The following is a 23,014-nucleotide window of genomic DNA, read 5'->3' as shown; positions in this document are numbered from 1 at the left end:
TAAGTTTCTCCGATCTTCTCAAAACTCTGGATTATGATAGAGGGCTGTGAGACTTTGACCTGAGAGCAAAAATGGAGGCTCTAGACCCTTCCAGAGCTGAGATATCACAATTCAAAATTTCGACCCGAAAAAAAAAACGACAGTGTTACCCCTTTCGTTTTTTTCCGTTTTTGGGTGAAAAATTAAGTTTCTCCAATCTTCTCAAAACTCTGGATTATGATAGAGGGCTGTGAGACTTTGACCTGAGTGCAAAAATGGAGGCTCTAGACCCTTCCAGAGCTGAGATATCAAAATTCAAAATTTCGACCCGAAAAAAAAACGACAGTGTTACCCCTTTCATTTTTTTCCGTTTTTGGGCGAAAAATTAAGTTTCCCCAATCTTCTCAAAACTCTGGATTATGATAGAGGGCTGTGAGACTTTGACCTGAGAGCAAAAATGGAGGTTCTAGACCCTTCCAGAGCTGAGATATCACAATTCAAAATTTCGACCCGAAAAAAAAACGACAGTGTTACCCCTTTCGTTTTTTTTTTCATTTTCGGGCGAAAAATTAAGTTTCTCCGATCTTCTCAAAACTCTGGATTATGATAGAGGGCTGTGAGACTTTGACCTGAGTGCAAAAATGGAGGCTCTAGACCCTTCCAGAGCTGAGATATCAAAGTTCAAAATTTTGACCCGAAAAAAAAAACGACAGTGTTACCCCTTTTGTCTTTTTCCGTTTTTGGGCGAAAAATTAAGTTTCTCCAATCTTCTCGAAACTCTGGATTATGATAGAGGGCTGTGAGACTTTGACCTGAGTGCAAAAATGGAGGCTCTAGACCCTTCCAGAGCTGAGATATCAAAATTCAAAATTTCGACCCGAAAAAAAAACGACAGTGTTACCCCTTTCGTTTTTTTTCATTTTCGGGCGAAAAATTACGTTTCTCCAATCTTCTCAAAACTCTGGATTATGATAGAGGGCTGTGAGACTTTGACCTGAGAGCAAAAATGGAGGCTCTAGACCCTTCCAGAGCTGAGATATCAAAATTCAAAATTTCGACCCGAAAAAAAAAACGACAGTGTTACCCCTTTCGTTTTTTTTCATTTTCGGGCGAAAAATTAAATTTATCCGATCTTCTCAAAACTCTGGATTATGATAGAGGGCTGTGAGACTTTGACCTGAGTGCAAAAATGGAGGCTCTAGACCCTTCCAGAGCTGAGATATTGAGATTGATATTGAGAGAGAGATATTCAGATTGAGAAAATGTTGCTTGGTTCTGTGTTTGGAGTGGAGTGCTGCCATACTTCTCTTCAATGTAGAGTTTTTTATATATCTAATTACTACATGCAGAGCTTTACTGGCATTTGGTTGGATGAAAAACGTCCAATCTCATGGACTGCAGGCTTTAAACTAGGTGAAATGCTCCAGAAGTTAAAAAAGGGGCTTGAAATGTGATGTCCACTGTAATGGACACAGGGTCTGAATGGGTTAATTGTTGCAGTCTAACGTAGAAAAAAAAAAAGTTTAATTGTGGCGGTCTAACAAAAAAAAAAAACTTTCAATTTTACGTCAAAATTATGAGTTATGTTTGATTCGATGTTCGTTAGTAATTATCAGTTGTTGATCAGTGTTGCGGTGATCTCTCTCAGGTCTTCCCGCTCTCGTCTCTGGAGAAACGCCAGGCCACGGTTCTAGTGATCTGTGGACCGGACCAGAACGGCTGTGTGGGACTCGCGTGTGCTCGACATCTCCATGTCTTTGTGAGTGAAAACACACACTTCAGTCATCATGTGACGCTCCATGAGGAAGTCAGATCCCTCACTGTTGTTTGAAACTGATTTTCCTCCCCATGAATATATGATTGAGCTGAAGAAAGATGTATCATATACTTGGATATTTATTGACCATAATCACTCATAGCCATGCCTCTATATCTATATGAGACGGGCTTAGCTTTAATTTTGTGTGAAAAGATTGTTTTATTGTTAAAATGAAACTCTAATTTCACATATCTTGTCTTTCAATAATTGAAGCACTTTTCAGGTACCTTTTTCATTCAATATTTCAAGGGTTTTCCAGGATTTACATTTCAGAGAGTCAAACCAAGCTCTTGATCATTTTCACAAAACTTTCATGGCCCCCCAGAAAATTGGGTGGTGAAAGAATTAAAGGGATACTCCACCGGGTTTTCATATTAAACTATGTTATTCCCTTAATTAAGACGAGCTGATGCATACCTCTCTCGTCTCGTGCGTGCACTCTATCGCTCTGTATTGCCGCAAAACTATGTTAGCACTTAGCTTAGCCCAGTGCATTAAATATGGGCCCAAAAGAGAAGCGACAAAACACTTACTCGTTTTCCCAATTTAAACACAGTTACTCGATTAGTGTAACTCGACCTAGGCTGGTGACACAAAAATAAAACGTTGTGTTTTTCTAAGCGTTTAAAATTGATGACTATATTGTATGGCGGAATACCATAAAAAGTGCTTTAGAGCGCTTCAACTTGGCGCAATAATACCTTGGACCTCACCTTGGATACGGCAGTTCATTGGAACGAATGCGTCAAGAGCCGCCATCTTGAAACAGGGGAGCCCCTCCACTTTAATGCATCAGCGTCAATGTAGTAGACACAGGTCTAACGGAAATAAAATCACCATAAATCATCATGAATGCGATTTTTCTTGTTTTTTTGGTTTGTTCCAACAGTCAGACATGTATTTATCATTGATTCCAGAAAGAATTTTTTTTTTTTTTTTTTACATTCTTCCTAGTTCAGATTTCATCAGTGAACATCATACGATGCACAAAAGTCCGCCACCATCAATACATACAGTCGGCAACGCGTCATAGTTGGGGGGCGTGGTCGGCGTGGGGGAAAGCAGCGCGACCATCCTATGTATTTGAATGACAAAAATGTCATATTGCGAGTCATTTATGCCTGCCGACCGGCAACGGTACATTGCAAAATTACCTGTAATAGGTTATGATTGCCCTTATTTAATTAAAAACTGGGCCAATGACCCAACCAAATGGCCGGAGGTGTCGTTTCCAGACTATTTTATCTGGTTGAATCTCCAGGTAAGACATCGCGGAAGCTACCGGCAACACAAGCCTATAACTCAATCAACTTGCGTATAAGTTACTATAAGTCCATAAAACCATGTCACTTACCAATTGTACGTCTGCTTCACTCAAAACTATTAATCCTTTTGTAAAACGGTGATCAGTTGTAGTAGCTACGAAGTTGCAGAGGGACTTTGCTGACAGTTATCTGAATTCTCACAGACTGCAGTCTGATAACCTTCAGCTGATAACGCTAATGTGACTGAGACATCCCTTAAGGGATGTAACGTCAGACAAATCTGGCCCACTGCCTAATACGAGTTAAACATCTACTACTATATCACACAGGGATCTCTACTCACACAGTAATCTAATAAGATATGATTAATTTTGCCGTTTTGTCCTCCTATCCGGTTCTGTATGTATGTAAGAAAGGCTGTAGAACTTCAATTTATAATTTGTTTGTTTATTGGTGGTACAGAAAACGACACCGCAACTCTTCGGCATGATTGTCCCATGTATTTCAATGAGCGCCAAGGCAATGTTTTCCCCCACGGGCTAAATTCACACCACGTGACGGGGCGTTCCCGGGGGCGTTCCCAGACCAACCGACTGTATCTATGAATTCGAAGTAAAGGCAGAGATAGCAGCGTTACCTAGCTACTTCCTATGACAAGACCCCTGTTCCAAGATGGCGGCGGTTTTGACGCATGCTTAGAACCCCCAGGTGAAGTCTAGTGTATGTCTATGAATGCAGCCAACGTGACATGCGACAAAGCGGGAGCCGGTAAGAGGACTTTTCACGAGTGAAGGTATTATTGCGCCAATTTGATGTGCTCTAAAGCACTTTTTATGGTATTCCGCCATACAATATAGTCATCACTTTTAAACGCTTAGAAAAACACAACGTTTTATTTTTGTGTCACCAGCCTAGGTCGAGTTACACTAATCGAGTAACTGTGTTTAAATAGGGAAAACGAGGAAGTGTTTTGTCGCTTCTCTTTTGGGCCCATATTTAATGCACTGGGCTAAGCTAAGTGCTAACATAGTTTTGCGGCAATACAGAGCGATAGAGTGCACGCACGAGACGAGAGAGGTATGCATCAGCTCGTCTTAATTAAGGGAATAACATAGTTTAATATGAAAACCCGGTGGAGTATCCCTTTAAAGAGGAGCCCTGAGTGACGGATCTGTGTGTGTGTGACAGGATTACATTCCCACTGTGTTCTGTCCCAAACGCTCCTCGGACCGCCTCCATCAGGACCTGACGGTGCAGTGTGAGCGGATGGACCTGCCCTTCCTCTCCTACCTGCCCAACGAGGTCAGATAGACCACACTAAACCACTGCAAACAGGGTCAAATAAAAGGGCTCCAGGCCGACCCCTCCTAATGATATCTGAAGAAAAGTAGTTTGTTGTAGCGTTAAGTTTGCCTTCCCAGAATGCAACATAGTTGCATTAATTACTTACTGCATTAGTGAACATGCACAATGAACAATTGTATTTTTATGAGATGTTCAAGTTCTGTTTATTTCTAGAGCACATTTACTAGCGGCTGGTAACCGACCAAAGTGCAGTGATGTTTTTAAACGTTAACAAAGGTTAAGACATGTTTTGCTCAGTCTTTGTTCTTGTTAGTTCTACAGCATTTATTCATCTTAATTAGTGCCTGTTAACAGTGGAACTCAAGTTTTGTTTCTTTCTGGTCATAAAAGCTTGAAGTCAGTAAACTAGTGTGAAGTCTGTTACCTCATAAGTGATAGGGTCTCTCAGTGATGATGTGTTCTGGTTGTGTTGGTGAAGCAGCAGCTCCTGAACGAGGCGTATAATCTGGTGGTGGACGCGGTTCTGGGTCCCGAAACGGACCTGGCGTCGCTGGGCGAGCCCGTGACCGCCGTTCTGCAGACTCTACGAGGACTCCGTGTCCCGATCGCCAGCCTGGACATCCCGTCAGGTGCCGAGCTTACGGACCGCGCATGAGCAGATGGAGAACCCCTTACGGGGCCATCATGCATTTTAATTATCATGCAATTTTCTGAAAGAAACGGCTTGTAAACATACTTTATCGGCAGGAGATGTAACATTTTAGGGGTTTAGGACTCTCTCAACGGACCTTCCTGGTCAAATAAATACATTTAGGTTTATTTTTAATACAAATTTGCGAATTAAACAACTCGTTAACATACTTTATCAGCAGAGCAATTCATGTATAGCACTTAAGAGGTTCCCATCATGTATTAAGTGTTTTTATGCATTAAATTTCTGCTGATAAAATAAGTTGACATTTTATTACAATGTTACGTCTAGAACCTTTGAGGGGTTCCCATCATGCATTTTATTTTTATGCACTAGAAAATTATTAAAAAAAAGAAAATAGAAAAAATGTTAAGAACATTTCTCCTGGTATAAGACCTTTTTTTGGCATGAATGGTTCTTTAAAATGAGTCCAGTACCGTAGAGTTCTCATTCCCTCTATGAACACGTGTGTGTGTGTGTGTGTGTGTGTAGGCTGGGATGCGGATGATGCTCCTCCTGATGGCATCAGTCCTGCGCTCCTGGTTTCCCTGATGATCCCCAAGCGATGCGCTCGCAGTTTCCCCGGATCTCACTTCCTGGCGGGACGCTTCCTGCCGTACGACATCCAGAGGAAGTACGAGCTGAACCTGCCCTGCTTCACGGGCACCGACCCGGTGGTGGAGCTGTGAGCACGTGTGTGTGTGTGTGGGACGAGCGACACAAACACAGTCATGTGACTCTTCCACTTTATTAAAGTATAAATGTTCGCTCCATGTTCTTCCAGTGTTACATTTAAAATAAATAAAACGCTTCTGTATCCAAACTATCATGACCATCTCAAACCGCCCACATTTCTGACATTAAACATTTACTCTCTTAAAGGAGTAGGTCACTTTTATAAACACTTTTGCTGATAATTTACTCGCCCCCGTGTCATCCAAGATGTCCACGTCTTTCTTTCTTCAGTCGAAAAGAAATTAAGGTTTTTGATGAAAACATTCCAGGATTTTCTCCATATAAGTAGACACTTTCAGTGCAAACTGTTCAAAGGGCTTTAAACGACTCCAGACGATGAATAAGGGTCTTATCAAGCGAAACGATCGCTCATTTAATAAATAAATAACAAAGTTTAAGTTTTATAAACTCAAATATTATAAAACTTAAACTTTGCTCTGTTCTGTGATGCGCGTTCGTGACTCTCCCGTTCGAACTCTTTCATCAAAATGGATGGATCTTTTATCGTGTCATTTGGTTCATTCAACGAACAAAATGAATGAGTTGACTCGGGAAAAGATTTGTCCATTTGGTAACACTTTATAATAACTACACGCTAATAATCATTAGTTAAGCATGAGTAAACCATTAATTCATCATTCATAAAGCATTAATAGACATTAATAAGCAGTTCTTAAATACATCTATAAATGCTTTCTTCTTGATTTAAAAGCATATCTATAATTTATTTAATAATTGTATTTTCATCCTTTATTAATGATCAATTTATCATTTCTAAATGAAGAATTGCATTTTTTATAAACCAGTTATTTAAGAGTTGTCCGTGGTTCATACGATTACTTAGAGCGAGTAAGTAAATGATTAATAAACTATTTAAATGTACATTCATACAGCTTATTATTCAGACATATAGTGATGGTAACTTAATGTGTTAATAAATGCTTTATTGACATGTATTAATGCTGTAATTAAGGATTAATTTGGGTAGTTATAAAGCATTTAGTAGTGGTCAGTTCACTATTTTGTGACCTAATCTAAAGTGAGGACTATTCATGCTTTGTAAAGCATTTTTAAAGGCTGTTAAATATTTCTATGTTCTGTATCACTGCGTTGTGTTTGTTACATTTTACTGTTTAGAAGATTGACGAGTCTTTAAATCACCTTTATAAATGCTTTACAAAGCATGAATAGTCCTCACTTTAGATTAGCTCACAAAAATAGTTAACTGACCACTAATAAATGCTTTATAACTACCTGTATTTACTACATTTACTTACACTTTCTAAGTGGTCTTATGAATGTCTGACAACTCTTAAACAACTGGTTTGCAAATAATGTTATACTTCATTTAGAAATTATTAATTGATCATTAACAAAGTATGAAAATACAATCATTAAACGCATTATAGATCTGCTTATAAATCAAGAAAAAAGCATGTATAGCTATATTTATAAACTGCATATTATATTTATTAATGTTTTATAAATGATTTTTTAACTGTTTACTCATGCTTAACTAATGTTTAATAGCGTGCAGTTAATATAAAGTGTTACCGTTCATTTTGATAAACGAGTTCGAAACGGAGAGTCACGAACGCATATCATACAACAGAGCAAAGTTTAAGTTTTATAACATTTGAGTTTATAAAACTTAAAATTAGTTATTTATTTATTAAACGAGCGACCGTTTCGCTTGATAAGACCCTTATTCATCGTCTGGTGTCGTTTAAAGCCCTTTGAACAAGTTTGTACTGAAACTGTCTCCATTATATGTTTTCATCAAAAACCTTCATTTCTTTTCGACTGAAGAAAGAAAGACGTGGATCTTGGATGACACGGGGGCGAGTAAATTATCAGCTAAAGTTTTTTTTAACGTAAAGAAAGTGTAGGGAATAAATTGAAGGGAACACATTTATGCCAATATCTTCTGTCTGAGAAACTCCCAATAGATTTGTTCATTCCCTCTACAAAGCAGAGGCTTGAATCGCAATAGAATATGGGAATAACTTCTACTCTATCTTCTGATCGCACGGCAGACAAATATTATTTTTTCACAATATTCCTGTATGTTTTCAAGTGCAAATGAAGAGTTCAGATGCAAAAGCCTCTAAGTGCCATTTGAAATTTTCTTCTAGAATGATCATTTTTATCAAACTTGTATATTTAAGTTCATTAATTTTCACAATGAACTTAAATAAACAAGCTTGATAAAAATGACCATTCTAGAAGAAAATTTCAAATGGCACTTAGAGGCTTTTGCTCTGAACTCTTCAAATGTCTTCAGTTTCTAAATATTCTGTATCTCCAGTAAAAGTCTTGTTTTCTGCTAAACGTATCAAAATGAAGCAAGTTTATGATTAAAACAAGATCAAACAATGGGCTCAGATAAATCTTCTTAATTTAAAGGGAAATTTTCCGACCTATTTGTTCTTGTTCAATTCTATAAGAGAAGACATTTTAAATAAACTGATTTAAAGTCAAGAATCCTGAAGAAGATCTGAATTGTTTGCACTGTACGCATCATTTAACGGCACGACGTCAAGATTGTCTGCTCATCTTTAGGGCCTTAATGTGTGTACGGGCAATAAACGAGTGTGTAAGCCCCACAGAAGTGCACATTTACTCTTCCTCAGATCTTCATCTTCATCACCTGAAACCAGAAGAAGCACAGATCAGATTGTACCGTTAGCTCCACATGATGAGATGTTGATGATGTGATGCCGACCTCAGGCGCTGCTCTCGGGTCAGGGGTCGCCGGCGTCGCCCAACTCAGACTCCAGCAGAGACTATCCTGAATAAAAGCAGAGGAAGAACATGAAGAACGAGCTCGAGTCTCGCAGCAAACACAGTGCTAATGTACACATATGAGCTGTGTGTGAGATCAGGGGTCCAGCTCTACATGCACATGACGCTCAGAGAACACACACACACACACACACTCAAGCGGAGAGCAAAGGAAGGTTACCTCACACACTACTGAGTGACTAGCAGAGCAGCGTTCCGGACTCGCGTCGGGCGGGATCCGGGTTCGAGTCTTTACAGGAGCAGAACGCTTGGATTGGGGAAACACACTAAACTCAGGTCATATCAGAGTTCACCTGGAGAAGACAGGCATCGTGAGGGCCGACCGTCATCACCCACTGTAGCGGAGCGCTACGCTAAACTAGCATGAGCAGATGGTGTGACGTTTACATGTGTGTTGTTAATGTGCAGCCGGTGTGACGTTCTCGCTGTAGCTCATCATCAGGAAGCACATGATATCTCCAGCTCAGTTCTCCACACTTCTGATGATCCTGTTCGTTAATTAACTCTGATTGCATAAAGAAAAGGACATCTAATCGTTCCACTGAATGTAACTGGTGTGTTCATGAGTTTCTACATTCAGTAATGAACATAAGTGCCAAATTATATTCAATTACAAAAATGATTTGCATTCAAATAGGAAACATATGAAGAGTTCAGATGCGAAAACCTCTGAGTGCCATTTGACATTTTCTTCTAAAATGATCATTTTTATCAAACTTGTATATTTAAGTTTAGTGATTTCACTTAAATGGCAATGAGGATTACCTGTTAATTGTTATTTAAGTGAAATTACTGAACTTAAATATACAAGCTTGATAAAAATGATCATTCTAGAAGAAAATTTCAAATGGCATTTAGAGGCTTTTGCATCTGAACTCTTCATTTACATATTTTTAATGCATGACTAACAGATATAATCTGGACGAGCACTTGCACTAAACTATTATATTCCATCATTTTAAAAAGCTACAATTTCAGAATTACTCTGAATATTATTTTAGAAAAGAATATTTTTAATTCATTTACTGCAGATTTTGAATGCACGACTGATATAGTAAATAGAATTCAGCTCCACTTCAAATTTAACGCAGAACGTTAATAAATTAATGTTAGTGCTAAATTTTCAAATTTGAAAAGCCACACTTATTACTCTTATTCTTTTGGTAAATATAAAATAATTAATTCTCTGCATTTAAATCAGTTACTAATATTTTAATGCATGACAGTAATTATAACAAACATGTGCTAAATTATTAAATTCAGTAAAATATAAACTCAACTGCAATTTAAAATCGAATGCATGACAATAGTATTTTATATTTAGCCAAGAATTGAATTTTAAAAAGCCACAATTTAATAATTATTACTCCATTCAGCACACATTGTTTAAGCAAAATAAGGGCTACATTTACTAATTTAAAGCACGACAAATACAGCAAATGGGCATGTGCGCCGAATTATTAAATTCAATCATTTTAAAAAGCTACAATTTCAGAATGACTTGTCGTTACTCTGAATATATCTAGCTCACTCACTTTAATTTATTAAAATAAGCTACATTTAATGCAGATTTTAAATGCACGACTGAAAGTAATTAGAACTCAGCTCCACTTTAAATTTAATGCGGAACACAAATTAAATTTAGTGCCAAATTTTCTATTTTAAAAAGCTAGAACACTTAACACTTTATTTTTGCTGAGCTAGCTAGATATAAAATGATTTCAATTATCTGCATTTAAACCAGTTACTAATATTTTAATGCATGAAAGTAATTAGAAAAAAAATGCTAATTTTAAAAATAATCCAATTGCGATTTAAAAATCGAATGCATGACAAAAATGTTATTTAACACTAATAGTAGCCAAGTATTCAATTTTAAATTAGTCTATTTAGCACACATATTCTTTAAGCAAAAAAATTAATTGGCTACATTTACTAATTTAAAGCACGACAAATACAGCAAATGGGCATGTGCACCAAACTATTAAATTCAATCATTTTAAAAAGCAACAATTTCAGAATGACTCGTCATTCCTCTGAATATTTTTAGCTCGCTCACTCACTTTAATTTATTTAAATAAGCTACATTTAATGCAGATTTTAAATGCACGACTGAAAGTAATTAGAACTCAGCTCCACTTTAAATTTAATGCAGAACACAAATTAAATTTAGTGCCAAATTTTCTATTTTAAAAAGCTAGAACATTTAACACTCTTCATTTTTGCTGAGCTAGCTAGATATAAAAGTATCCATCAATAATCTGCATTTAAACCAGTTACTAATATTTTAATGCATGAAAGTAATTAGAAAAAAAAGCTAATTTAAAATGTCGAACTGCAATTTAAGATCGAATAAATGACAAAAATGGTATACACTAATAGTAGCCAAGTTTAAATTATTACTCTATTTAGCGCACATGCATTAAGCAAAAAAATTAATTGGCTACATTTACCAATTTAAAACACGATAAATATACAGTAAAATGGGCATGTGCGCCAAAACATTAAATTCACTAATTTAATGTGAACTACATGTGCAGTTGCATTTAATATTATTGCATGAACGGAAGTCAGTGTATGATTATGATCCTCGTGTTCGTCCAGCTGGACTGGAGTGTTTGAAAGGCAACAACAGAATTCAGAGCGTTTGAACAAATCGTTTCGTTTAATAGGCTCCATGAAGCCACAATTGAAGAGCAACAAAAAAAAAAAGGAATAAAAACAAAATAGTGAGTCAAATTCTGATACAAAGAAAAAACAAAAGAGCACAAGTTTTTCTTCCCAGTTCTGGAGTGTACTGTTAACAATTTCTGGTTCTCTTTTCAAGTAAATATTCGATATATATATTAGTCAAGAGTCCATGATTAAAATGCAGGCGTCGAGCAGAGACTGACTCGAGAACAGCAGCGACGGCCACCAGGCGGAAAGGAATCACTTTATGGAAACTGGACAAATCAATGCCTGGCTTATCAAAGTAACAAAATGAGCCGTTCTCTTAACGAGAGACTAGATCTACTGGAACAGGATTGGACTAAACAGAGGCTTCGTTGAGCAAACACACTCGACTCCCCGTGAAGGACATTGGTCAAATATAACGTTTAAATGTGGAGGAACCAGTCGGCGCTCTTCGTGAAATGTGAACATGCATTCGTTCACGGCTTGATGAACAGAAACGGCCTTTTCTTAAAGTACAACAGAACAGAAACAGGGAGAACAGCTACAAAACAAATCCAAGAATAGATCCATGAGTCTTTAGAAACGCTCGGCCAGTGTCGTGTCGGGTCTTGGGTTTTACTCGTGTACAGCTGAGGAGGAAGTATCACACATCAAGACACTGAAGAATCTCAACAGGTTTAAGACACAAAATCCCTCTAGCTAACCAACCAGAGCAAAGACAGGAAAACAGGGTCGTTTCGAGCGGCCTGGAGAATGACAGCGCGACCGTTCCTCCAATGGAGATGATCGGATCGTTCTTTTTGGGTTCTTTTTGAGTACTTGAAGTCATGAAGCTCGAGATCCAAATTGAGAATTAAAGCATTTGTGTTTTATAAACCCATGTAAAAAAAGAAAGAGAAAAAAAAAAAAAAGGGTAACGTGGTAAAAAAGTCTTGACTATCCGCCCCGTTGAGGAAACTCAAGAAAAGCCTGTTTTGCCAGTCTGCGGCGACATGCTCATGTGGGGATGGTAGAGGCGAAGAAGCTAATACGTACCATAGCTATCATAGCTATCTCTGTAAGAGCCGCCTCGATCGCCGTAACTGGAACTCCTGCACACAGAGACACACACGCGTCAGAATCGCAAAACACTGGGTTCACGTCAAATCGAATAATAATAATAATCAGTCCAACTGCTGACAAAGCATAAACTCTTGCAGCCCTAACTTATGGAATTGTGGTGGTCTGACATCAAAACAACTTAATTGTGACGTCGAAAATCAAAAACCGTTGAATTGCAGCAGTCTGACGTCAAAAACGTTTAATTGTTGCGGTCTGACATTAAAACCACTTAATTGCTGCAGTCTAACGTCGAAAACGCTAAATTGTGGCATCTAACATCAAAAACTGTTGAATCGTGGCAGTCTGACGTCATAAATGCTAAATTGTGGCGGTCACGCGTCAAAAAAAAACAAAAAAGTTTAATTGTGGCAGTCGAACGTCAAAACCGTTTAATCGTGGCGGTCTGACGTCAAATCCGTTGAACTGTGGCAATCCGACGTAAAATTTTTTTTTAATTGTGGCAGTAAGATGTAAAAAAAAAAAAAAGTTTAATTGTGGCGGTCTAACGTCAAAACAGCTTAATTGCTGCAGTCTAACGTTGAGAACGCTAAATTGTGGCATCTAACATCAAAAACTGTTGAATCGTGGCGGTCTGACGTCATAAATGCTAAATTGTGGTGGTCACGCATCAAAAAAACAAAAAAGTTTAATTGTGGCAGTCGAACGTCAAGACAGTTTAATCGTGGCGGTCTAACGTCAAAAAATGTTTGTGGCGGTCTAACGTCAAATCTGTTGAACTGTGGCAATCCGACGTAAAATTTTTATTTTTAATTGTGGCAGTATGATGTAAAAAAAAAAGTTTAATTGTGGCGGTCTAACGTCAAAACAGCTTAATTGCTGCAGTCTAACGTTGAGAACACTAAATTGTGGCGTCTAACATCAAAAACTGTTGAATTGTGGCGGTCTGACGTAAAAAAACTGTTTAATTGTGGCGGTCTGACGTCAAAAAACGTTTGTGGCGGTCTGTCAAATCCGTTTAATTGTGGCGGTCTGACGTCAAAAAACGTTTGTGGCGGTCTGTCAAATCAGTTTAATTGTGGCGGTCTGACGTCAAAAAACGTTTGTGGCGGTCTGTCAAATCAGTTTAATTGTGGCGGTCTGACGTCAAAAAACGTTTGTGGCGGTCTGTCAAATCCGTTTAATTGTGGCGGTCTGACGTCAAAAAACGTTTGTGGCGATCTGTCAAATCCGTTTAATTGTGGCGGTCTGACGTCAAAAACTGTTGAATTGTGGCGGTCTGACGTAAAAAAACTGTTTAATTGTGGCGGTCTGACGTCAAAAAACGTTTGTGGCGGTCTGTCAAATCCGTTTAATTGTGGCGGTCTGACGTCAAAAAACGTTTGTGGCGGTCTGTCAAATCCGTTTAATTGTGGCGGTCTGACGTCAAAAAACGTTTGTGGCGGTCTGTCAAATCCGTTTAATTGTGGCGGTCTAACGTCAAAAAACGTTTGTGGCGGTCCGTCAAATCAGTTTAATTGTGGCGGTCTGACGTCAAAAAACGTTTGTGGCGGTCTGTCAAATCCGTTTAATTGTGGCGGTCTGACGTCAAAAAACGTTTGTGGCGGTCTGTCAAATCCGTTTAATTGTGGCGGTCTGACGTCAAAAAAACGTTTGTGGCGATCTGTCAAATCCGTTGAATTATGTCGGTCTGACGTCAAAAGCAGTTGAATTGTGGCATTGAACGTCACAAAACAAGTAATTGTGGAAGTCTGTCAACTGTTGAATTGTGGCGGTCTAACATCAAAAAACCTTTGTGGCAGTCTGACGTCATAAATGCTAAAATTGTGGCGGTCTGACATCAAAAAAGTTTAATTGTGGCGGTCTAAAATCAAAACCGTTGAATTACGGCAGTCTGACGTCAAACCAATTGAATTATGGCGGTCTGACGTCAAAAGCCGTTGAAGGTCAAAAAACGTTTAATTGTGGCAGTCTACAATCTAAAAATGGTCTAACACCAAAACTCCATTGTTGCAATCTGTCAAAAAGAGGGCATAAGTGTTCAGCATCATCATGAGTGAGATCAGCAGGAGAGTAATGGTGAAACACACACCTCACCTGTCCCTGTTGTAGCCTCCTCCACCACCGCCCCCAGAGGAGTATCCTCCTCCTCCTCCACTCTTGTAGCCGCCGCTGTAGCTTCGGTCTCCGCCGTAACTACGGTCGCTGCTGCCGTAACCGCGGTCTCCACCGTATCCACCTCCGCCTTCAGAGAGCAAGACATTAACACACGCAGCTTTGAGAACATGCCACAGCACTCGTACACTGTGAGAGATCAGCACCTCTCGAACCTCCTCTTCCTCGGCCTCCCCTGAAGAAACCCCCACCTCCTCTTCCCCCTCCTCCTCCTCTGTAGGATCCTCCACCGGACCGGCCACCTCCTCCACCGCCGCCCTTCCCGGCCTCGTCCACGCGGATCGTACGCCCATCCACCGACTGCTCAGGACACAGAGAGGGCGTTAGCACACAAATACTCGGAAACAGTGGAGAAGGCATTTCACCCATCATCTCAACTCTGGTGTTTCTGCACAGCATCATGGGTAATGTAGTTTCACCATGACTTCCATGATTTTTTTTTAAAGTTGAAATAAGGAAATTCTACACTGCATTATGGGTACTCAAGTTTGATTGTGCATTTTAATTGCAGTCTAACAGCATAATTTTATTAATTGTTTGCGGTCTGATAAATATTTTATTGTGTTTTGTTACGGTCTAATGTATAAAAATAAAAAGTTTAATCAAACATTTTGAACTGACACTGTCTATCGAAAAAAAAAAAAGTTTCATTATTGTAGACACACTTTTTTAAATTATTGTTTGTTAAATAGTCTAAATGTTGTGATTTCACATCAAAAAGTGTTTAATCATTGCGTCCAAAGACCAAAAAATAAAAGTACAGAAATATTTAGATAAACAGAAAAGTGGATTCACCATCTTACCATAATTCCTAAAATTAATCAATTTCCATAATTTCTAAAATTAATCAGTTAATTTTACTGCACAGAATGAGCAGATTTCTCATTACATCAACTGTTAAAGATGATTTTAAAAATAAGTTGAATTTTCACACAAATAAAATTGAAGCCTTTGATTAATAACCTCAAAACCTATGGATCATTTCCCTATAGACAAAAATTGAGTTTTTCCAATTGATACAATCTAATGAGAAACGTATACTTTTTACTTTGAATCAACTGTTGACCTCCAGTTAATGTCAAACCTAGAAGAGTTTCAGTGACTAACCTTTCCATTCATTCCTTCCAGCGCATCCTTCGCATCATCTGGATTCTCAAAAGTCACAAAGCCGAATCCTCGGGATTTGTTGGTTTCCCTGTTTCGGGCCACATGAACTGAAGAGGCAAATGTAATAATAATGAGCCTTTTATGTAAATCACAGAAAGCATACGAGCCAATCAAAAACAGCGCGGGCGCAGAGAGGCGCTGAGATTGGCGAGGGGGCGGGTCTTACCGTTGGTGATGACGCCATATTTGGAGAAGGCGTCTTCTAGCGACTGTTCGGTTGTGTCGAAACTCAACCCGCCGATAAACAGCTTTCCTTCGTCAGACATTCTGAGCTAAAAACACACAAATATTGCACAAAAAAATAAAATACAGTTTGGACGTCCTCATATAAAGTACCAAAATAAATCGGCATATGTATGACTCATAGTAGACTGGCGATAAAAAAAGAAATAATGAATAAATAAAATGGCGGGAAGCACGTATTACCCATTTAAAATAGATAATCAATCTGTTTTTTCAATATTCATCGTGCATTTCATTTAATAAAACAGTAGATATGGGTCAGCGCGAGCACGCTGCTTCATCAAACTAGGTCAAACAATGGATTCCATACAAACACGAATGCTCGAATAAAATAGAACAAGCGCAGACTAAACCCCCAAATGCGCATTATACTTCATAAAATACTCGATCCTTGATGGTAAAACTATCGATTAAGATATTACAAGTTGATAAAAACGGCTGATCTCAGATGAGGATGATGAAGATCTCCATCACGCGCCGCCATTTTAAGCAGCGCGCGAGTCGAGAAGGCCAAACACGCACAAATCTTTGTCAATTCAACCGTTAAATAAGGTGTATTTAAATCCTGTGAAGAACACACCGAATAAAGTAAAAGAGTGTAGATTAAAGTGAGGTACCTGTGATGTCGCAGTAGTAGCGGGCGGATGAAATGGCGTGTGTGCGTCTCTATCGCCTTCAGAACTCCAGAGACGCAGGAACGAGCCGCGCGCCTCTTATATAAGCCTGAGCTCGGGGGCGGAGCCTAAACACAGCTCATTTGCGTACAAACCGGTATGAACCGAATGAACCGAAAGTTTAAACGAACATTACACAAACGTAACTTACACGTTCAAGTTTCTCCGTGTTTTGAGGTTGTTAAAAACAAATTATTTTAATCCTTAAACCGATTAAAAAGTAGAAGTAATTGTCTTAAAACTCTTTAAATGACTGGCAATATATATGGATTAACCATAAATGTACTAAAATAATTTAATGTAATACAAATGTTATGTTATAATTTGCTTTTTGTGTGTTTTTTTTATTTATTTTTTTAAAAAACGTTATTAGGTTGATATGCTGATCGGTCTTATTGTTCATGTGTTTAACTATGAAATCATGTTAATGCCTGTTTGTTATTTTAAAGTATTTATTAAACTTAAAAAAAAAATAAAGATTTCCCTGCCATCTGATTTTGTAAACACAAAAAAGTTGAAAGGAACAGCATTTATTTTTTAAAGCATTAGAGATATCTCTGTTGTCACTTTAATGCAGTCTTGCTGAATAAATGTATTAATTAACTTAATCTTTTTAAAAACTTTTGTATTATGTATCACAACAGTTTTCAACACTGATGATAATCATAAATGTTATTTGATAATTAGATCCTCATATTAGAGTGATTTGTGAGGGGTCATGATGCTGAAATTACAGGAATAAATAGTTTATTACATTTTTGTTGTTGCATTTTGTTTCACTGTTTGTAATAGTGACAACATGCCCCGCTATCCACAGACGGTCAACATGTGTTGCTGAAATATACTTTTACAAATAAATAAATAAACTATTTGTAATAATACGAGCATAGCCCCTGTCTCTGTGCAGTAATAAGTCAAGTCACATTTATTAATATACAGTGTTTCACAGCCGCTTTTACAGAGATAACAGGAGAATACTGAGGCCTTTGGTTACTGAGACATGATGAATGTGTGTGTGTGTGTGTGTGTGTGTGTGTGGATTACTGTCTGCAAACATGAGCTGCTGTTTTACATGTGAGAACGATCCTTTCCTTCATTCATAAAGACGAAGAGTTTCCCAGCATGATCTCAGAGAGAGAGTGTGTGTGTGTGTGTGTGTGTGAGAGAGAGAGAGTTAATCACTGCAGCGTTAATTATACATATATGGCATGCAAATGCTGAAGTGTGAGAAACACCTCATACAGGCCCAACACACACACACTCATACACACACACTTACACACACTCTCTCTCTCTAACACACAGACACACATTCTCTCTCTCTCTCTCTCTCTCTCTCTCTCTCTCTCTCTCTCTCTCTATCTCTCTCTCTCTCTCTCTCTCTCTCTCTCTCTCTCTCTCACACACACACACACACAAGCTAACCCACCTGTTCATGTCTCCTCTTGAACAGTTAAACATTTGATTTATCTGGTTTGAATATTTGATCTGGAATGATTTTTTTGTTCACATCTAAAAAACATTTGGTCCTTAATAATGTACGTAGAATCATCTTCATTATGAGATGAAAATACTTTTTATGAATTAAGCCATAATTATGACAATATGTTTGTCACCATTATTACTGTAATTCATAATTTCAAATTTCTAAATCATAATTATAACTTTTTATGTCATGATTTCGACCTTTTTTATGTCATGATTATGATTACCGAAGCTTCCCTTCTGCTGCGCGTTTCTTCCAGTGTTTACGGTCGCTGGCGCGCAAGCCGGAAGTGGTTTTGTCCGCGGCTTCTCTCATTATATTATTAAAGGATTAAACCCTCTTTTACTGTCTATGGATTAAACTTGTCAAGACGATATCAATATGGGGAGATATCAGACATGATTTTGACCACTAAATTAAGAAGAACCGTGTTGTAGACAAACTTCCAAATAAAACGTTTCAGGAAAAAAAAAAAACATTCAACGATGTTGTTTTTCTAAGACCCGATAACTCTGAACGTTAAGAACGGTGTGGCAAGATTCTCAACGTTCTTGCAGTGAATGTTCGTTATTTGGTCTTTTAAAATGTTTACAAAACGTTATCGTTCGTGGAGCGTTTTCCCCTGAAACATGTTCTTTTTTCATCGTTCGTTACAGAATAGAGAACATTCAAAAGTAATATTCCCATAATGTTTGAAGAATGACATGGAACGTCACACACAACCAAGAAAACACGTTTTTAACATGTTTGAACGTTCGCAAAACATGTTTTTATAACGTAATTAGTTACCAGTTACACCGGCTCTGCCCATGCTCAACTAGTTTACAGCATTAGGATTTGAGTTTATGATTTCACACATTACTGCAACTTAAATGTTGAACACTTCATTAAATCGAAAACATTCTCATTGTGCAGCTAATATTATGAGCTATAATAATGAACACGGCTTATGCACATTATACATTTTAACTTGTTACATTTTTGGTAGCCATGTTTCATTACTTTTTCAGTATTGACTTTATAGTTTATATAATTAAAAAACGACATAGCCTATTAATATTGATATTCTGCGCTGAAACACTCGCACACACAACAGAATATCATGACCTATGAAATGTTCATTACAAGATAATAATTAGGAATTCACTGCCAGCTATTTCTGTCCCACATTATAAATATTAGTTATTTGCTGAATATTAGTGTGTTACTGTGTGTGTGTGTGTGTGTGTACAGACTAAAATCTTTCTTTGTTGGAATAAACACTTAGCCTATAAAGTCAAGGAAACATCAGAATTGTGTGATTCTGTCACACACTCTCTCTTTCTCACACACACACCAGTGTTACTCACACACACTCAAACACATCAGTGTTGCTGTCTTGCTCACTCTCTCTCTCTCTCTCTCTCTCTCACACACACACACCTCAGTGTTACTGTCTCATTCCCTACCCCAGACTCCCCACACACACACACACACACACACACACACTAAAGGCCTTCACATAGCTTTATTTGAGCGACTCATCAGAAATAATGTACAAAATGTATAAACTTCATAAACAGATGTTCAACTTTCTCAGTCTGAACACGAACAACAATAAAAATCACATCGATTACACATTAAAGTCCAGAGTTGTCCACTAACTTCCTAATTGTTGTCGGTTTCTTTCTGCTATTTAGTAGAAAAAATGTTTCTGCAACTATTTATTTCAGTGTAACAATATATTTATTTTAATGTTAAAGATGAATAAATACTGTAACGAATGTGTTGCTCTGCATTATCCAGTGTTGACTGATGGAGACTCACTGTGAAGCGTTACCAAAAACTGGTATAAAACTAGTTTTAATGTGAACTAACCAAGCATTTTTAGTGTTCAATCAAAAACTTTAGAAAGTTTTATTAGTGACCAGTTGACCCATTATTGAATGTATGCAAAATGTTTTTTTCAATTAAGGTCTATGTAATTGTGTCTCAACTTAACAGTATAAAATCCTAATGTGTTGTCTAAACACAAACATTTATGTTAAGTAAAAACATGTGTACATCCAGAGGGTGGCAGTACACTGTAAAAATGAATATGCTTTATCTAATCAATAAAATTGTGGCAACAGATTACAAGCAATATTATATATTAAATTGAACAAATTAGAATTGAGTGATAGTTAATTAAATTAACATTCTAATTAATTCTAATTTGTATAATTTAATTAATAATATTGCTTGTAATATGTTGCCACAATTTTATTGATTAGATAAAGCATATTATTTTTTTCAGTGTATGGTGGCATTTTGCCCGAACTTAATTTTATTGTGTTCAATCTGCTTAAATCTACGAACAACTTAAATTTACTTAATCCGTTTGTGTTGGATTACATGATTGATTTGTGTTGCATTAACTGAAACTGGGAAGTGCTTTTAGTTCCCAGCATGCTTTGCATACGGTTGAATTAAGAGAGAATAAATGTTAAAATTAAGGGTTATTTTATGTTGTGTTTTTTGAGAAATTTAGAAAAGGGGAAGACTTGATAGTGTGTAATAGTGTTTAATGTTAAATTACATTGGAATTATTAAACCATTTAAATTACAGTGAGTTTTTGTGGAGAAGAGTGGAGCATTTTGTTTGGCTGTCGACTGATTTCATTATTTTCTATTGCTTTGGATGAAGGAGCGTGTAAATCTTAGCATTCATGCTAATATGTTAATATGTGTTAATGCTAACAAATAGCTAGCTAAAGTCTATCAATTTTATTAAATGTCACTGAATCAAATGAAATATTAATAGATGAATGAATATAATAAAATGCCTTTGAATCATGTCAGGAAGCCTTTAAAAATTCACGTTGAGACTACTTAAATTATGTAATTTAAAATGACTTAATTCCATTATGTTGAAGTTACATGAACAAATTATGTTTGTTTAACGTAATCCAGTTGTGGAACCTGTTGACAAATAAAAATTAATTAAAGCCAACATATTATTTTTTTGAGTGAACATGCAATATCGTGAAGAAGAAATACGAGACTATATAGTGTAAAACAAAAACTTTAAATCTAAATCTCTCAATTTCTCCAACAAAAAAAAGCCATTATGAGCTTTCATGCTGGTGAAAAATTAATAATAATCTTAAAAAAGTGTTTATTTTGTGCTTAAAACTAGAACAAATATCCGTTTTCCCTTTGAATGAAGATGATTTCTCTCCACTGGCAGATATTTGTTCTCATTTCAAACACAAACTCACTTCATTCTCATACATTTTGCAGCCTTGATATCTCCAGTTGTTCTTGTTCTCCAGTAAATGTCTCTTGATTTAGGATTTTAAGAAGTTTATGCTGGAAAACGAGACAGAAACACTGAGGAGGAACAGACTCGTTTGTGTAAACTATTTATCCCCGGTGATCATATGCAAGACTTTATGGATTATGAATGTTTCGGTTTGCGACCGTCTCGACGATGGTTCTGCGTGTGTGTGTGTGTTTGGTTCCCCTATCAGAGGACCGATCTGCGTGTGTGTATGTGTGTGTGTGTGTGAGTGGAGTCCCCCATCAGATGATCTGTCTGCGTGTGTGTGTGTGTGGAGTCCCCTATCAGAGGACCGATCTGCGTGTGTGTGTGTGTGTGTGTGTGGAGTCCCCTATCAGAGGACCGATCTGCGTGTGTGTGTGTGTGTGTTTGGTTCCCCTATCAGAGGACCGATCTGCGTGTGTGTGTGTGTGTGTGTGTGGAGTCCCCTATCAGAGGACCGATCTGCGTGTGTGTGTGTGTGTGTGTTTGGTTCCCCTATCAGAGGACCGATCTGCGTGTGTGTGTGTGTGTGTGTTTGGTTCCCCTATCAGAGGACCGATCTGCGTGTGTGTGTGTGTGTGTGTGTTTGGTTCCCCTATCAGAGGACCGATCTGCGTGTGTGTGTGTGTGTGGAGTCCCCCATCAGAGGACCGATCTGCGTGTGTGTATGATGATGGCGTTGGGGTTCTGCTTGGGCGTCAGGCCGCTGTTGCTGCACTGGAAGTAGTTGGAGAGCGCCTCGGATAACTCCTGCGAGTCTCCCTCCTCTCCCTCAGGGATTCTCTCTCTCAGGTCTTTCTCTCGGTGAATCTCCCTGCGAGATCCGCGCCTCCACGCGTCTCCAAACGCCTCCGCCGTCGGGCCGGAGCTGACGGAGCGAGGAGGAGAACTCTGATCCCGGTGGAGTCCTGAATCCTGAGGGCGGAGCAGAGGTGACGAGCTGTCAATCATCTGACAGATACGTGTTAACAGCTCACTCACTCACTCACTCACTCGCTCGCTCACTCGCTCACACACTCACTCGCTAGCTCACTCACACACACACTCACTGACTCACTCACTCACTCACTCACTCGCTCACTCACTCGCTCACTGACTCACTCACTCACTCGCTCACTCACACACTCACTCGCTCACTCACACACTCACTCACTCACACACTCACTCACACGCTCACTCACTCGCACACTCACTCACTCACTCGCTCACTCACTCGCACACTCCCACACTAGCTCACTCACTCACTCACTCGCTCGCTCACTCGCTCACACACTCACTCGCTAGCTCACTCACACACACACTCACTGACTCACTCACTCACTCACTCGCTCACTCACTCGCTCACTGACTCACTCACTCACTCGCTCACTCACACACTCACTCGCTCACTCACACACTCACTCACTCACACACTCACTCACTCACTCACACGCTCACTCACTCGCACACTCACTCACTCACTCGCTCACTCACTCGCACACTCCCACACTAGCTCACTCACTCACTCGCTCACTCACACACTCGCTCACTGACTCACTCACTCACTCACTCGCTCACTCACACACTCGCTCACTGACTCACTCACTCACTCACTCACTCACTCACTCACTGACTCACTCACTCACTCACTCACTCACTGACTCACTGACTCA

The 23,014-nt window shown here is 38.4% G+C and overlaps 3 protein-coding genes and 1 long non-coding RNA gene across 15 annotated transcripts in view; 1 reads left to right on the top strand and 3 right to left on the bottom strand.

Moving 5' to 3' along the window:
- Positions 1-6,042, top strand: part of LOC120471337 (yjeF N-terminal domain-containing 3) — a 97,536-nt gene extending 91,494 nt beyond the window's left edge. For 3 of the 4 annotated variants that reach the window (XM_089131648.1, XM_089131650.1, XM_089131651.1), the window contains exons 3-6: positions 1,628-1,738; positions 4,252-4,365; positions 4,847-4,997; positions 5,552-6,042. In XM_089131648.1, the coding sequence (XP_088987774.1) occupies positions 1,628-1,738; positions 4,252-4,365; positions 4,847-4,997; positions 5,552-5,748 (573 nt within the window). In that variant the 3' untranslated portion in view covers positions 5,749-6,042. The remainder of the gene's footprint in view (positions 1-1,627; positions 1,739-4,251; positions 4,366-4,846; positions 4,998-5,551) is intronic. The other variant, XM_089131649.1, reaches the window with a different exon arrangement.
- A 1,949-nt stretch (positions 6,043-7,991) lies between these two features.
- On the bottom strand, positions 7,992-9,281 carry LOC148981525 (uncharacterized). Its single transcript, XR_016168609.1, has 3 exons — positions 8,760-9,281; positions 8,520-8,585; positions 7,992-8,444 (listed from the first exon to the last, which is right to left on the bottom strand). It is a non-coding gene; the product is annotated as an uncharacterized LOC148981525 (long non-coding RNA).
- A 1,964-nt stretch (positions 9,282-11,245) lies between these two features.
- Positions 11,246-16,652, bottom strand: cirbpa (cold inducible RNA binding protein a). 9 transcript variants are annotated; one of them, XR_005620785.2, is made up of 7 exons: positions 16,537-16,652; positions 15,843-15,948; positions 15,617-15,723; positions 14,656-14,809; positions 14,427-14,579; positions 12,311-12,366; positions 11,246-11,904 (listed from the first exon to the last, which is right to left on the bottom strand). XR_005620785.2 is itself a non-coding variant. In XM_039661139.2 (7 exons), the coding sequence occupies exons 2-7, from the start codon at positions 15,940-15,942 to the stop codon at positions 11,891-11,893; spliced, it is 579 nt and encodes a 192-aa protein (XP_039517073.1). In that variant the 5' UTR covers positions 15,943-15,948; positions 16,537-16,652; the 3' UTR covers positions 11,246-11,890. The 9 variants fall into 9 exon arrangements, 6 of the variants coding, with proteins under 6 accessions (XP_039517073.1, XP_039517075.1, XP_039517076.1 ...); XR_005620786.2 differs by having other exon boundaries at positions 14,665-14,809; XR_005620788.2 differs by having other exon boundaries at positions 14,701-14,809.
- A 2,919-nt stretch (positions 16,653-19,571) lies between these two features.
- Positions 19,572-23,014, bottom strand: part of nectin4b (nectin cell adhesion molecule 4b) — a 28,514-nt gene continuing 25,071 nt past the window's right edge. Inside the window, exon 11 of the mRNA XM_089131644.1 lies at positions 19,572-22,277. Coding sequence (XP_088987770.1) covers positions 22,005-22,277 — 273 coding nt within the window. The 3' untranslated portion in view covers positions 19,572-22,004. The remainder of the gene's footprint in view (positions 22,278-23,014) is intronic.

Source organism: Pimephales promelas, chromosome 5 (assembly GCF_988280905.1).
Source record: "Pimephales promelas chromosome 5, fPimPro1.hap1.1, whole genome shotgun sequence".
NCBI classification, from domain to species: domain Eukaryota; kingdom Metazoa; phylum Chordata; class Actinopteri; order Cypriniformes; family Leuciscidae; genus Pimephales; species Pimephales promelas.
This window is presented reverse-complemented; position numbering and strand designations above follow the sequence as displayed.

What these genes read in the sequence shown, in the direction of transcription:
- cirbpa (XM_039661139.2), bottom strand. Translation starts at nt 15,942, where the DNA reads ATGTCTGACGAAGGAAAGCTGTTTATCGGCGGGTTGAGTTTCGACACA. An exon ending in ATATGGCGTCATCACCAACG is followed by an intron (nt 15,724 to 15,842) that starts GTAAGACCCGCC and finishes TTGCCTCTTCAG; the next exon opens with TTCATGTGGCCCGAAACAGG. An exon ending in GGAGGCTACAACAGGGACAG is followed by an intron (nt 12,367 to 14,431) that starts GTGAGGTGTGTG and finishes CTCTGTGTGCAG; the next exon opens with GAGTTCCAGTTACGGCGATC.